This window comes from Notothenia coriiceps, unplaced genomic scaffold (genome assembly GCF_000735185.1).
Source record: "Notothenia coriiceps isolate Sejong01 unplaced genomic scaffold, NC01 NC01_scaffold00023139, whole genome shotgun sequence".
NCBI classification, from domain to species: domain Eukaryota; kingdom Metazoa; phylum Chordata; class Actinopteri; order Perciformes; family Nototheniidae; genus Notothenia; species Notothenia coriiceps.
In genome coordinates, this window is record NW_011355840.1 from 373,589 (window position 1) to 389,742 (window position 16,154).

At 39.6% G+C, this 16,154-nt stretch overlaps 3 protein-coding genes across 4 annotated transcripts; 1 reads left to right on the plus strand and 2 right to left on the minus strand.

Moving 5' to 3' along the window:
* The first annotated feature begins 495 nt into the window (after nt 1–495).
* LOC104954275 (Fc receptor-like A) lies at nt 496–3,231 on the plus strand. The gene is made up of 6 exons (XM_010781358.1): nt 496–536; nt 642–668; nt 1,131–1,418; nt 1,732–2,004; nt 2,198–2,473; nt 2,577–3,231. Exons 1-6 carry the CDS (start codon nt 512–514, stop codon nt 2,939–2,941), a joined length of 1,254 nt encoding a protein of 417 aa, XP_010779660.1. The 5' UTR covers nt 496–511; the 3' UTR covers nt 2,942–3,231.
* A 220-nt stretch (nt 3,232–3,451) lies between these two features.
* Nucleotides 3,452–6,816, minus strand: otol1b (otolin 1b). 2 transcript variants are annotated; one of them, XM_010781357.1, is made up of 5 exons: nt 6,729–6,816; nt 5,847–6,250; nt 5,642–5,731; nt 5,271–5,342; nt 3,452–5,187 (listed from the first exon to the last, which is right to left on the minus strand). In XM_010781357.1, exons 2-5 carry the CDS (start codon nt 6,235–6,237, stop codon nt 4,289–4,291), a joined length of 1,452 nt encoding a protein of 483 aa, XP_010779659.1. In that variant the 5' UTR covers nt 6,238–6,250; nt 6,729–6,816; the 3' UTR covers nt 3,452–4,288. The 2 variants fall into 2 exon arrangements, with proteins under 2 accessions (XP_010779659.1, XP_010779658.1); XM_010781356.1 differs by having other exon boundaries at nt 5,847–6,273; nt 6,729–6,809.
* A 7,406-nt stretch (nt 6,817–14,222) lies between these two features.
* sptssb (serine palmitoyltransferase, small subunit B) lies at nt 14,223–14,465 on the minus strand. The gene has a single exon (XM_010781370.1). It carries the CDS (start codon nt 14,463–14,465, stop codon nt 14,223–14,225), a length of 243 nt encoding a protein of 80 aa, XP_010779672.1.
* Between the last annotated feature and the right edge of the window lie 1,689 nt (nt 14,466–16,154).

Consider the following 16,154-nt stretch of genomic DNA (forward strand, 5'->3'; position numbering starts at 1 on the left):
ATTGAGTTTATGAAATTTCAATCATAAAACATATTAGGAGAGATTTAAAATGAGCTTTGATTTAGTTAATTTGCAACAATATTAATTGTTCTGTTGCATTATTAGTCCCTTTTGTATTTCTCATCATGTGCCTTTCTATTGAAATTCAGGATCCGAGGAAAATAAGGGTGTGTTAGTTTCACTTCCTTTTGGTTTTTCCCAAATTCCCCATTGAGTAAACCTTGGGGGGTTTCAAGAAAATGGATTAGAAATTAGGAAAATATAACAATATAATCGTAAAAAATTAAAAATGGCTCAGATTATGTATCACAAAAGGTGATGGTTCCCTTCAATTGTAATGCCAATCGGTTTGTGAGAGCTTTATAAACTTCAGAAATGCAAGTGCTATTTAAAGAAAATGGGGATATCCTGTGTGACATGTTTAAGCTGATAAAAAAAACTCATTTTCACTTCCCACTCCACTGGAAATAAAACAATCTCCCTCCCAGCCTTTTTCTCACAAGCCATCAAAATGAACCCGGTCATTTTCCTCTGTGGTGAGTTTTCTTCTGTTCATTTGCAACATCTCAAATGTAACGATGTTTTTAAAAGATTGTTGTCAACTTTGATTTGTCTAACGCCTGATTTTTTCTCTTTTTCAGTTCTCTCGATGCTACCACAACTTGGGGGTATGTACCACATGTTCCTATCAGTGAATTCTTAATATGGGATACATTTCACATCACATAGTGTCAACATTTGCAAGCATACTGTCTGAATAGAACGTATATACATAAATATACGTTTGAAATGTATTGTCAACTTCATAAACATTTTTGAACAAATGCAAGAATAACATGTTTTCTTTACATGGAAAACAATATATACTAAAACATTATTGAAAAAGTTAAGGTGAGTTATTGATTCACACCACGTCTCACATCTCACGTCTTTTTATAATTATTTTCTTGTCTTATCAATGCATTGTTTGAATTGACTATGAGCATTATCCTGTACAAACTAGTATATCAACACTGAAAAGATGACGTGAACTTTAGAACATGATATGAACAGTGCCAATCATAATAAAGACACTGCAGGTATTTTATGACAGTTCTCTTTAAAAATCCCATATGTGTTTGTCTCCATAGCTCCGTCTGAGGCCCCGTTCAGAGCTGTCGTGGAGATGGTGTCAGGGGATTCAAGGGTCTTCTCTGGAGAGACTGTCCGGCTGAAATGCAGTGTTCCTGATGTCCGATCCTCCTGGAGCCACCTGTGGTTCAGAGGATCTGAGCAGCTCCCACAGCGTGGCCAATTCCTTATTTTGTGGAAAATGAAGGTTCAAGAGAGTGGGAAATATTACTGCGAGGGAGTGAGGGACTCACAAGTGGGAGACATAAAGACCCTCCAAAGTCTGCCATTGGAGATCAATGTGGATGGTAAGAACCTTGGTATCATTTCATTCGAAATCCCTTGATTAACACATCATGCCCCTTCTTCCTCTTTTAAGCTATTTTCTTGCCTACTTGTGCTGATGTTGTAAACTTTGAAAATTGTGAAACATTAAACTCTTGCAGTGCTCAACTTCTTTTAAAATGTTGGGTGTGTTTTTAAGAAAAGAAAACCCTTTCAAGACACATTTGCATTTAAGGGTCAACTTTAACCCGCTGCCATTAGCTTGTTTTATTGCTGTTAATATCAACACCAGATGATACTTGGATGTAACTTTGTTTTTCTGCATTCTTCATTCAGGAGGGTGGGTTATCCTACAAGTCCCACCTGAGCCCAGCCTCGTCAGTGACACCTTAAAGGTGATGTGTCGCGCACGAGGCAAACCCCCACTGCATGAAGTGATTTTGTACAAAGATGCTGTTGAAGTAATGAGACAAAATGGCCTCAACCCATATTTCTACCTGACCAACTTGACCCACGAGGAACAAGGAGTGTATTCTTGTAGGGCTTCCTGGGACATAGCCAGACGCACGCACTCTGTTATCTCAGCTGATGCTTCAGTGCAGATCTTAGGTGAGTTTATATACTGGGTACTATATGCTGAGTTTGGTTGTGGTTGCAAATGTTTAAACTATTGTTCGAAATTTTTGAAAATGCCCTTATTAGTTGTTAAATGATCATACAATGGGGAACAAACTCTTCTCCCGTTATTCTTCCAACCCATTTGAATGTGTCAGTAATGTATTTTTCTTCTCTCCTATCTCAGATGTTCTGTCACTGCCAGTTTTGGAGATTGTTGCAGACAGTGACCTGATTCCAGCGAATAAAATGAAGCTTATCTGCCACCTCCAATACAACGCTCGTGCTCCTGCACCTCCAATAAACTATTATTTCTACAAGAACGACAACCGACTGGGTACAGCAACCTCTGAGAACCATGATCTGGTTAGACGGACTCCTGGCCAGTACAGCTGCAGGGCCAAGGTGCCTGTGCTGGGCGTCTCCAGGTGGAGTGAACTTGAAAGCTTTGGACAAGCGAAAGGTACTTAGATGTCAAAGCACCTGCTGTGTGTCCACAAATTTAAGTTTGAGAAATAATCCTCTCCTTGAATTGTGAGCAAATTCTCATATCTCTGATCCAATAGGACCAGGCATTATGCTGCATCCAGATCTTCGTCTCAGAAACTCAAGGCCCTTTGTTCCCTCAATCTCCTCCCCACAAACCTCCCGGCCTCGAGCAGCTGAGCCAACAGAAGCCCAGCCCTCCCTTCACCAATCCACTCAAACTCCTACTTTTACTGAGCCTACTGAAGTGAGCAGCATCCAAACCTCAAGTCCAGCGCCGAAGCCTTCACAGCCAGCGCCAAGCACTCTGCAATCTACAGTCCAGTCTCTCAGCCAAACTCCTGCTCTTGTCAATATATTCGAGGAATTGTCTGATGAAACGTCTGCAGAATCAGATGTATCATGGTCTAGTGGTGGTTCTGCAGAATCTAGTAGTGGTTCTTAGAATCTGATGATATTCCATAGGACTCTCCAGACGCTTCCCTATGGTGACTAGTAGTCATACATTGGCAGAATGAATGAACTAAATCAAATAAGTTACGTGCAACTGCCAGATGTTTAGCTGTCTCATACATTGTGCTGGCGGTGTATTTTTTGTATACGATCAATAGTATAATATTGATTTTGTCAACTTCATGATCTCATCTGTTCTAACCTTTTTTGGATAAGTAGTTTTCGTAATAAAAACTGTTGGTATAAGCAAATAAAGCATTCCATAAATCATACAGTATGTACTACTGGATTTTATTATCAATAAACTCTTTTTACAACCCTATTGTACAGCAATGCTGCTTACATATTACAAGTATTTGTATAATAACATATATAGTAAACTTACAGTAATAATAATGCAGCTCACAGTTATATTATCTTCATATTAAACACATACATTGTTTATTTGTATGTCTTTTTTTTTGCAATTTGATAAATAGCTTAGTTCACCAGTGAGAATTTAAATGGACAGGAAGCAGAGTGTAGTTCGACAAAAAAATCAATGTACAAAGAGGAGGACAGGAAAAATAAATGATGTGGAGGAAAAGGGGACATGGGGCCGTGTTGGTTCACTGAGGCCAAAACTGCGAGTAAACCATCATTAAACACTTTGACGTAAGCATAATAAATCATACATATTGTGTTCAGAAACTCTGTGCAGTGACTGAAGAGAGTAAAGGTGTTTCATTAAACAGAAAAACATATATGCACACATGAATACATAATATTGGTGGCAAGAAACAACATGTTTGACTCCTGCACACTCTCTCTCTTTCTGCTGGCATATTTATTACAGCTTTTTTGTTTCGTGTTGCATATTGATGAATGAAAAATATTATCATCATGTGGGATTTGTTTTTTTGTCTTTTACCATCAGATAGTTTGGTTGTATAGATGTTTAAGTGCTCTATTTATGATAACCCAGATTTCCATCCATGATGAATATTGGCACTTTCTCATTTATTTACCTTTGTCATAGGCTGATCCATAGTATGTGATTTTTGCCTTTTAGCACTAAATAACCTTATTAGATTCAAAACATGTAAGCAAATATTCCAGCAATAAACAAGACTTCATTATTTTTCTTTAGAGGGTAACAGCTTAAAACAAAAAATATAATATTGAGGTGATGGAATAATAAACATTATATTGATATTGCCCGTCATTAAATGTTCGTACTAGTGTGCAGTGCAGCTTTCCAGCAGTTCAAGAGTAATAATATAGTGTAGCACCACTAGTATTTTTCCTTTTGCAGGAATCAAGTTGGTCCCATAGATTCTAGAAGAAGATACTCTCAGGATCAGGGTGTGTCTGGGTACAGCAGGAATCCAGAGAAGATGCTGTCATCCTCATTGCTGGCATAAGCCCCATTCCAGTCTCTGAACGTCTCCATCCACACCTGATCCCCCGCTGCCAGCCGCAGCACCACCAGAGTGGACGCCTGGTCGATGTCTTGACCGTACAGAGAGTCCCGAGTCCTTACCCGCCGGGAACCGTTCACCACCAGTGTGGCTCGCAGGGGCTGATTGCGTACAGTAATGTGGAAAGAGAAGACGTAAACCCCGGCATGGACGCAGGTGAAGCTGTTGGAAGTGACATTAAAGTGGTTCTCTTCGTTGTAGAAGATTTTGTCGAAGCGGATCGGGAAGCCAGACGGAGGGAAGGACTTTCTTGGAGAGATACCTACACTGAAGGCTGAGCGTTTCGTGGGTACTGCTGATCCTTTTGCTCCTTTGATTCCACGAAATCCCCGATCACCTCTCATCCCAGGCCAGCCTCTGTCCGCCTTTGGTCCAAGCGGCCCTCTTATGCCTTGGGGTCCCTGAGGGCCCGGAAACCCTGGTTCTCCTTGCGGTCCAACAGGTCCCTGTTCCCCTCGGATGCCTTCAGGACCTGAGACACCGTGCTTGCCATTCAGCCCTGGAATGCCCATCCCTCCTGGGATGCCAGGAGAGCCGGTATCCCCTCGATCACCTTTCTGTCCTCTCTCCCCAAATGTGCCGCAGTCCCCCTTATCTCCCTTCTCTCCTTTAGGAGCATTCTCAACAGTCAGTCCTGAAGGGCCAGCTGGGCCCTCAATTCCCGGTTCTCCTTTTTCACCAGTTGTCCCATTCTGTCCAGGTTCCCCTTTCACCCCACTTTCACCTTTGACACCTTGGAACCCTATTACACCTTTTTCACCTTTTGAGCCAATATCACCTGCAACACAGAGGAACTGTCAGAACAGTTGATATCTGGAGACAATATAACATAATTCAACAATCACCAGAACACGGTTGCACCTTTTTGTCCTGGTTTTCCTGGGATTCCTGATGGCCCGACTATCCCACTGCTTCCTCTGTCACCTTTATCTCCTAAGAAATGGACACAATAAAGCTAAGACATAAACAAAAAAAGTCTAACAAGCAATATGAATATTCCTTTTAGCTAGTGACATTAGTGCACCTGTGAACATTAGCCCAGCGGCCCATTGTGTTATACTATATGATAACATTATGGTTGCTTTCTGCATTCTTGAAAGATATGATGACATGTTTGTAAAGTTCATGTAATTAGACAAGAAGTTTTCAAACGTGACATGGGGCTCCTCAGTGTCAGACTTTTAAACAAGATTAAACATTAATAAATGCCTAAGATGCCAAATTATACTCACCCCTGTCTCCTCTTAACCCGATAGGACCACTCATTCCCGGAGTTCCAGGTAAACCAGCTGCTCCGGTAAAACCCTTGTCACCTGGTGGACCTATATAAACAAACATAATCAAAGTCCGAAATGCTGAAAGCTAAACATACAAACAAATGAACTGAATAAATCAAAAAAAATATTATTTATTGCACCTTAACATTGAGGGTCTTACCTGGTAGGCCTATGCCTCCCTTTGGCCCCCTTGGGCCTCTCTCAGGTGGACAGCATTCACAGAAGTTGAAGTAGCACTCGTTGTAATCTAGAGTGTAATTCTCAGGGCCAGCACCAGGGGGCTCGGTGCTCTCTGTGAGATACTGTGGATGGACATGATTTTGGTAGGTGGTCCTTTCTGTGGTGGGCACCACAGGCTTTGCACTCAGCACTACTTTGAGAGTCTTGGGCACGCTGGTGGTCACAGGGCTGTGCACAGTAATCTGAGGGATGGGTTTCTTGGTGTACTGATACTTTGGCTTCTGTGTAGTTTTCGCTTCAGCGCAGCCCACCACAGTGAGTGTAACCACAACTAGAGCCACAAGGCTCGACTGACAGGAGATGATCCTCATGGTTGACGGGGATCTGAGAACAGATGAGTTTATAGTCTACATTACTCTTACCTTCTGTTCGTCTGCACCCATTTAATTGTTCATCCTCTTCAGTTTCAAAGACAAGAGGATACAAAAATAGCACATGCTGACGAGCAGTTCACTATAGTGCAAAACTCCGAGCACAATTATCTTCTCATCTACTATAATTGATTTTCAATATTGTTAATGCAATTAAACTTAATTTCCTCTGTTTCTTTATGCCAATTTCAGGATGTGTTCCAGTGATGTGTCATTTCGACTCAACAAGTCTGTAGTTTAACCCTTCAAAGCTGAAGTATGTCTGTTTATCAGTCAATTCAGCTAATGTGATAATGTTTTTTTGCAATAGTAACATGCATTGTTATCAAATTCAGCATGCTCCTCAACTTGCAATTGGCAATTATTTACACATAAATCAATAATTTTAAGGTAAATCCATACTGCTGATATTGAAAATGTATAAGACTCACCCAGTTATGCATAAGTGGTATGGTCATTTATCCTCTTTAGCGGTGGCTTGGAGGCAGTAGCAGGAGCTCCAGGTCCCTCTGATATCTCTGCCAGGCTTGGGCGAAAGAACATCCCTACCAATAAGGCTGTTTGCTGGGAGCATAAGGGGAGGTCTGAAATCCACCTACAGCGGGCTGGAGCGGACCCAAGAAGAACCACAGTGCTGTGGCCCATTCTCTGTACCCCTGTTGTGTAGAAAGGTGCTTTTGTGACACGGGATACAGCGCCCGCCAGGAGCACTCCCTCGCTGCAAGCTAGGCGAGGAGCAAAGGCCGTGGGGCAATGGGTCACCCGATATGAGAGGCATTCCTCCAACACCCAACCTACTACCCAAGCTCTTACAGCGGGACAAAGCCAAGCAAAGAGGGTTCTGTGACAGAGGCCAGGGCAGTACAAAAACCTTTTTTCAAGCATAGATTTGGACAGTAGTGTGCAGGAAAGTGCATGCAAACCATTTTTTAAAGATATTTTATGTGGATGGTGCAAGATGGCGTTTGAGAGGAAAGATATACAAAAGATGCGGCAATGCATTAAAATGATTAACTACTCAGTATTTACAATCTAATGGCACTTGGTAAACATCCAAGAGAAAGCCTTAAGAGTAGCTGATAATCTCCTCATTCAACAGTTGCTAAACCTGAGCTGGTTGTCAAAGAAACCAGCTTATCTACTTTAAATCAGTGCCGATGCAATGCTTGCCTGATCACTGTTACCGACTTTTTGCACATGAGCCCCTAAGAATGCTGGCAGTTACATTTCCTAACTATGATTCATACTGTGTCTCTGGACAATGATTCATTCTTAAGGAGTAACAAGATAGCATCAGGTTTTTGTAGAAAAGTGATTTTCTGGTAGCTTTCTGGTCGAAACTCCTGACTGGCCACTGAATGAATGTTTGAGCGGTGGACATGCCTCAGTTGTCAAAGACTTCACGTCCTTAGAGGGATCTATGTCTAGCTATGAGTGAGCAGGAAGAAGGGAAATGAAATTTGGGAAACAGAGAGGGGTGATGGTGGATGAGGGCTACTAAATAAGAGAAGATGTTGTTTATTTAAACAATTTTTTTATCTCTCACATATACTTTTACCCATTTACCTCCTCACCTCCATTTACATGCTCCTCTTCTCCCTCCTTCCCAGCAGCTCAGGTGAAGTGTCCCTGACTTACCCCTCCACAAAAAAACAACAGATGGAGTGTAAGATATGCAGCTGAGTCCTGGGAGAGGGGTTCCTCTGGGGTTCTCCATGCCCGACCTCGACCCCGTCGTTTCTCAGCTCCATTCACACCACACACAACAGCAACGGTCAGCTTACAGAGCCCAGCTGGTCACAGAGGACCCAGACGCCGCTCACCTGTCCTTTCATTTAACACTGTCTATGGCTCTGCCCTCGGCCTCCATCAGCGCACACTATACAGCGTGGGGGAGCAGTAAGAGTTAACTTACTCTGAGGTGCAGCCGAGCAGAGAGAGGACCTAAGATGACTTGGATGGATGGAGGAGTATTGCCTTACATTAACCCTATTCATCTGAAGGAGATCTTAAAAACTGCAGTGAATATGTGAGAGTGAGAAACATAAGAGAGACTTGTTTAGTAACCAACACAGCAACCCATAAATCTCATTATCATTATTCCAGTAGGCAGTTTTTGTGATTTACTCTGGGATCTTATCAAAGAAAATCTAGATCCTGCAGAATTAGCGACTAATGACATTGGCAGGAGATTTGCTGGCAGTGAAGACTCGTCTCATGTAGTCAGGCAGAGAACAAAAACACTTTCTCTTGGCACACTTTCCCTGAAAAATCCTCAATGTTGGTTGAGGAAAAAAGAGCAAGAGCTGTATTAGGGAGTCAAAAGAACTCATATCAATGTTCGATATTAAAATGTAAAATAGATCCATCGTTTTTATTTGAATATCATTTGCTATTGTTTTGGAATCAAAACATATTGTGTTTCTCTGTAACTCATTGTTAATTTAGTTCCACATTCCATTACTAAAACAGTTTAGATTGTATTAGATTAGATCAAATTAAACTTTAATCTTGTAATTCAATGTGGATTGAGTTCCACCTCACCTTACATACTTGGACATTTGCTGTTTTAACAAAACTGTGTCTGCGCCTTTTTCCTCAGATTCAACAAGTCCAGATCTGAGTGTCCTCATTCTTTAACACAGGGTTTACGGGATCATCAATAAATTACCTTTTGAAGACAAATATACAAATAATGTTATTTCAATACCCCAAACTAACTTGCCTCAATTAGCAAAGAAGAAGCGAAAAATGTCAAACGTGTGTTACCTGGAACACTTTTTTGAATACTTATGTGTCATGATTTGATTGTACAACAATACAATTCAAGAAAAGTTTCAATAGCTTCTATGTCATGTGACCCAGTGACTCCAAATCTAAATTCGGCATTGTATTACCATATTGAACTAGGAGCACACACTTTTTAGGAATTAAGTGTTTTTACTATTGTATGTGAATATTGTTATGAAAAACGTTCATTATGAATAATTAAGTGATTCCTGTACTTGATTCAGAGGTTTGTGATGAAGATGATTTACTTGTCCACTTGGTGGCAGACTTGTCTAAAATGTAAACACAAAGATCCTGCATGTATCGGCTCAAACCTTTACAATTCACATTATCCAGAGGGTTAAGATGTTTCTCTAACACACATTTTTTGGGAGCAGATATTTATAAAGCTACACTGCTCTTTACCAACTTGTAATGAGGACCAAACCCAGCACAACATACCCAGTGTCCATGTCAGGTTTTTGCTCCAGCTGTTGATCAACGCCTGGTTTGGCTCAGATATTTATCTGGACAACCACTCCCAGTCTCATATTGAGTCATTCATAATTAAGATATACTGTGGCGCTGGGAGCCATGTCATGAAGTGAATAATTTCTTTATCTTTGATCAACAAAGAATGGCCATAATTGCGCATTCACTTTAAATGCCACAGGACAAACCATGTCTGATTGCACAGAGATCAGTCTAGAAATAATCTGGTGCTGACATGCAGCAGAACAATTCAACAACACAAATGATCCTCAAACCATAATGTGATCCTGAATACATTCACAATCCAAGGTACAACTTGGACCATTGTGTCCAATCTATATGCCAATTGTTTGCCCAGTGATTTTCCAACAATGCGCTGAGAGCCTCTGTGTTACCCTGTACGTGAAGAGTTTCAATTGAAAAATTGAAAAAGAAGAAATCCATCATTAAGGAAGAAAAATATAAAATGTGTTTTCTTTCCTGAAATAAAGTCGATGGGAAAATGTATTTATGTATTCATAAAAATGTCCACGTACAAGACTTATTAAATTACCTTTTCTTAAAAGGGAAATATGGTTAAAAGAGTGTATGACGAAGTCAAGTCCACAACAGAAACAGAAACACAGAGACACACACACCCAACAGTGCAAACAATGCTCACTCAAACAAAGCCCTTAAATAACATTATATCATATTTTAATGGCAGGGTCTTTTTTTGTCCTGTTTCTTTTTATTGGAGTTTTTATGTTACAGATATTCCCACTAGTGACTTGAAAACAACCAAATCATTGCAACATGTGTTTTCACAATGAATCACACCTTTGCGTCATACTGCTACTGTATGACGCATGCTGTAGTAGATAATTAAGTTATAAATAAATACAAGGTGCCGACTATTTTTGTACTGCTGTTGTCATGATGATGTGTTTTACTATAAACACCCAATACATGCAACCAAATCCGAATACAACCTTTTTATTTTCCTGGTGTGAAGACTTCCACAACAGTTGACTTTTTAAACATTATATTTTGTTTTATTTTGTACTGTACATAAAATATGTAAACTGCATGTTTCCTAAAGCTTTGAAAGGGAAAAGCCTGAAAATGTAATGACACAAATGTAATATTATGACACTTTATAAAAAGTGATTTATAAAAGAAGAGTCTGTATTGTAGAATAAAAAAACACAAGTACCCATCTCATTCATTGTTAATCATTAAATACACAAACATTATTTCGAGGATCATCTACAAGTTGAGAGCTGTGTTTGTGTAAGCCAAAACTGAGGACTGTATTACTATTTCAACACATTTCTCTCTCAATCTGTTAGTTGCTAAGAGTCTGTCCCAGTTTTATTTGGAAAATGGTCACAGGCTACATGTAAAGACAAGATCAACATAACACACCGCTCTGAGTGTTGTGAGAGCAATTGAGTCAGCAGATAGCTTTGTTTACACCTTGTCATTACGGAGATAACCTCTGGCCTCTTCCTTCATGAGATACAAATGAACATGAAGAGTGTAAACAGAACTACGTTCTTGATAGGACAGTTCTTCAAAGTCACTGAGGCCAAAATGCACTGGATGTCATTGGAAAATGTAGGACTCTGATTTTGTTTAAAGGAATAAAAGGCAGGGACATGAGAAAGGACAAGAAATAAAATGAGGAGAGGAAAACAAGAGGAATACAAAAAATGAAGGGAGGGGAGGAAAGGACAGAAAACAGGAAGATGGGCATGGGAGTGGAAAGAGATTAAAGACATAAGGAGGGAACATCATTTAAGTAAAGCAAATGAAGGGAGAAGAGAAGAGAGGCACAACAAGATAAAGAACGTATCATCCCATTGATTTCATTGTATCTGTGGTCAGACTAGGCTTGAGGTAAACAGAGCTTTGTGGGCAGGTTGCCTATGTCTGCAGCAGGGACAGCAAAGCCTCTGGGTATTCGGTCCTGCACTGTGTTGGGAGAACTAGTTTGGTGGATTTTGTATAAAATCACTTCATGTGGCACAGTCAATTGTGTCGGGAATGTGCCATAAGCCTTTGTTCCGCTTCTTCTTGTATTTCAAAGTAACTGTTGTGTTTGACTAAAGGCATAACAGACTTAATATGTTAGCATTAATATATACCTTGTGTACATATGTAAATAACACTTGCACTCCCACTTGCACATGCTATCATGTATAGTATGGAATTATCTTCACTGTTATCTGTATATGTAAATCCGGCTACTCTTTGTTTTACTTTCTATTATTGTTGTTATGCATTCTAGTACCTATCTTATCTTATACCTCTGATTACATCTGCACTGCTCTTCACCTTCCAGTACCCACATTTTTTTAAGTATGGTTTCATATTGTTATTGTATTTCCCTTTAATATATTTGTATATCTTCTAAACATTATTTCTATAATACCTTTAAGAACAGTTGTGTTATATTTCTATATTTGCTCTTATTTAAAAATGAATGTATCTTGCTGAAGTAGATGTATACACCATTATAATCAAATGTCATTCTTCTTCATACTTGGCAACGAACCTGACACTGCTTTCAAAACTGTATCTACAGACATTCATATTAAAACCCAAAGTAAAAGGAAAAAGAGAGCAATTGTTCAATTCTTTTAAATATCTTTATGTTCTGAATATTGCAGCTATATGTTGCTTTCATATATAAATAAAATGTTAATTTTGGAGAACAAGGAAAAAAGCCAATCACAAAGCTCCACCTTCTTGGTACAGGAAATGTCTGGAACTACAAGTGTTCAATAAAACCAAAAGGAAATTACAAAATCTTGGAACAATATAAAAGCAAAGTAACAAATAAAGTACATTTTATTGATGGCCACAAGATAACACAGATATAAACTATAAAAAAATGTTTGGTAATTGACATTGTAACCAGCCAAGCATTTACCAGTGTGTATAAATATATAAAGCCATATAAATAGTTAACATAGAGATCATATTAGACTGTAATCAGCGAGCCCCTGACCCAAAGCATTCATTATCTCAGATTATGTAAAGCACACAAATAAATGCAATGCTCATCAGAACTACCACATACCCAACGTCTTGTTCTCTCTCCGTTCACTCAGATCCACGATAGGTGAGGAGGACGGTTTTAGAATTTGAGCAGTCAGGCTTTGATTCAGGTATATTTGTATTTAGTTTGCATGTGATAGCAGACCGTTCTCCTTTGAGTTCAGGGGCTGAGGCTGTTCGATTAAGTCAAGTTATATCATTAACAAAACCAAGCCTTTAAAACAAAAAGGTGTGTTGAGTCAATATGTTCTCATTTTTGGGCAGAGCACTCCTTCCTGACATACCAACATTTATAAAACAGCAGATAAAGGAGAGCTCGGCACACATCTGCGCTAATTGCTTTTTTTCTCTCTTTAACCAGTAAATAGGGAAATATTACACATTTGTATAACATTGTGATTGAGTTCATTTTAATTTAAAATCAGCTCATAATGACTTGACATTTTGAATATACCCTACCAATAGCGTTCCAGTTCATAAAAGTAAATATAAAAGGTGATAGAGGCTCTGATACAAAACCGTGGATCAACCATAAGTGCATGTGAACAAATGTTGGGATGAGTGGCTCCTCTTTTATCAGATATAAATGTATATCAGGTATAACATTGCATCACAGATACAGCAGATACACAAATATTCACGGAAACTTAGAGAGGCATGCAACCAATTGTTCACATCAAGTTCAGTTTACTCGTCACACTCAGCCTAAATAGTTTTTTTCAATGTTTTCTGTGGCTCTTAAGGGGTTCTTTCCAAGGCTTTGTCTGAAATGACCCCCCATCCCCACTTTTCATTACTACTTATATAATGAACAATAATGTGTTGAAATTGTAAAGTTTACTTTCTTTGATTCACTGTTGGAACGGTTGAGGGCGTGATATAATAATGCATATATTTCACACTCCAAATTCAGACACTATCAAACGGCAGAAAGAGTACATGCAATGCAGTTTATAAAAAAAAAAGTGATTTGGACACATCCAAACTCTGAACATTAACTCAAACTTGTGATGTTGGATTTAAAAAGATGTGGGTATTAGACAGCCAGGGAAGGTCTACCATAAGACCCTATCGAGTTGCATTTTGGGTTGTGTGGGATCAAGTGTTTTAACTTGAGACTAAAACTCAGGATATCTTGACCTATGCTGCTTCAATTACAACCACTCTGTCTTTTTTTATGTGACAAACTTCATTTCCGTAATATCTGTTTAAAGACTAGCCCTAAAGTTATGATGGAAAGAAAAGAGTCGAGTGGTATTTAATTGTGAAACGAGCATGCAAATATACTACCCGACCCATGTATGACCCTATCATGTAAAACACAGAGGTGGCATACACTCAAACAAAAACATTTGACAAAAAAACAGACAGGACAAACAACATTTCACAGGGAGGGTGTGAAAGTAATGTACAGTCGTTTGCCTAATACCATGGGGTAAGGAGGATTTGGGATGTAAAGAAGATAGGCTAAGATTTCCAGATGATTTCATTAAGATCTTCATGCTTTCAGTCTTGCTGAGGCTCAGGGTGAACGTGGTGCTCAAGGGGCTCTGGGAGATAAGGAGTTGAGTTTTAAGGAATTATTTCTAATTCACCCAGTCGCAACCTCTTTTTATGTTTTAATTCACGAGTGCCACGGTGCTCGCAGGTTGCCCGCCAAAGATCCCGGAGAAAAACTCCAGCGCAAGCCGCACGTGGATGGGCACAAAGACATATGAGGTGTAGATCACCATGGTAACGACGGAGAAGAGGATGGAGTTAAAGATGGACTTTTCCCAGGGCTCCAGGACATAGATGCCGGTGATGAGCAGGTACTGGTAGTACAGCCAGGCCAGGTACTCCCTTAAGTTCTTGAAGTTCATCTTGCAAGATGCACGGAAGAGAAATGGAGTAGGAATGTTGTGAGATTCAGGCCGTAAGAAAGAGATGTGAAGGAGGAAAAAAACACAGTGGTGAAGCTGAGGGAGAAGATTTGGAGGAGAGTGAATACAAGTATAGCACATATATATAGTATGAGTCATAGTATCACAAAAACCTAGTATATTATAACATTCAATAGTCATATATGGTATGTCAATAAAGAATGTCATAGTGAAGTATACCATACAAATACATAGAATAATTTGTAATAAAAACGGTTATAAATAATGTAATTGTCTTAAAAGAAATAGCACACCATAAATACACTTTTAATAATAGACTTTTCTGTATACATATGAGGGTATACTATGTCATAAAACGTTAAGTATACCATAAAATATGCCATACTAAAGTCAAAATAAAGCAATAGGATAGTATGGTATATTTAAAAGAAAAAGTTAAATATAACATAATGTTCCCATATGAACTTTTAACAGTCATCAATGTTTTCTTGGCACACATAAGCATACAGGTGTCACCACACACCTTGGGACCTTGCAAATGAGTTTATACTATCTGTGGAGAAGCAACATTTCTCCATCACCAACAAAAATTAAATGCACAGGCGAAAACAGGAAGATGAAAAAAAACACTCACTTGTTGTGATTTAAATTAGTCTACAAATTAATCCTTTTCCATGTTCTGAATCTGTTCAGGACTATTTGTTTAACTGAAGGTTAAGGTAGTAGGCGGGACCAACAGGTGCGCAATGCAGGTGTATTTACCTCAAATAAACCGATATGCCCTTTTGCCAACCAAATGATCTCCCTTAACATAAATATTAGAATAAAAACGAGTTTGATGATAATTTAATCTGAGTAATGACCTGCCTTTATTAAGATATATAAGGTAACATGATTTGATTTTACACAATGACACAGACATTCCTTTACTATTCCTCATATGATTTATTGTTGTAATACAGAATATTAAAGGGGATGTATCAGCTCTTGAGTGTGTAGTTTTTATTGTGTATAACTGAATCCCTATTGACTCACCTTAGCAGGCGACGTGAGACTCCCTACTGTCAGAGACAATTACAGGAAGAGCTGCAGCCCGATTCCCTCCGCTGCTTTGTGTAAACTGAAAGCTGTCTCAACAGTTCCCCTCTGGCCTATATGTAGCAGGTCATACAGACTGTGAGAATAACACCACACCCACTGCCTTTGCTTACACCCACCTGGACTCACCTGGCCCACACACCAAGCAGTGACCGAGGACTAAAGCACACAGGTAGGTGTGTGTGTGTGTGTGTGTGTAGGTGTGTGTGTGTGTGTGTGTGTGTGTGTGTGTGTGTGTGTGTGTGTGTGTGTGTGTGTGTGTGTGTGTGTGTGTGTGTGTGTGTGTGTGTGTGTGTGTGTGTGTGTGTGTGTGAACACAGCCAAAGGAAACCAGCTTCAGAGGCACAAGGAGGAGTGGCTGTTTTAGATGCAGCTCTAATTCAGCAGTGCTGAATCTGACGTTTGTAATGCATCTTTAACTTTCTGCAGACCGTGTCACATCCTTGTGTTTCGCCAGCCGGACACTGCACCGCCGCAGCAGCACCTCTAACGTAGGCAGCAGGGTGAAAACAGACCACACATCACACTGGCATCCACTCATCCTGCAGCCCAGATATGTTTTAGTTTATA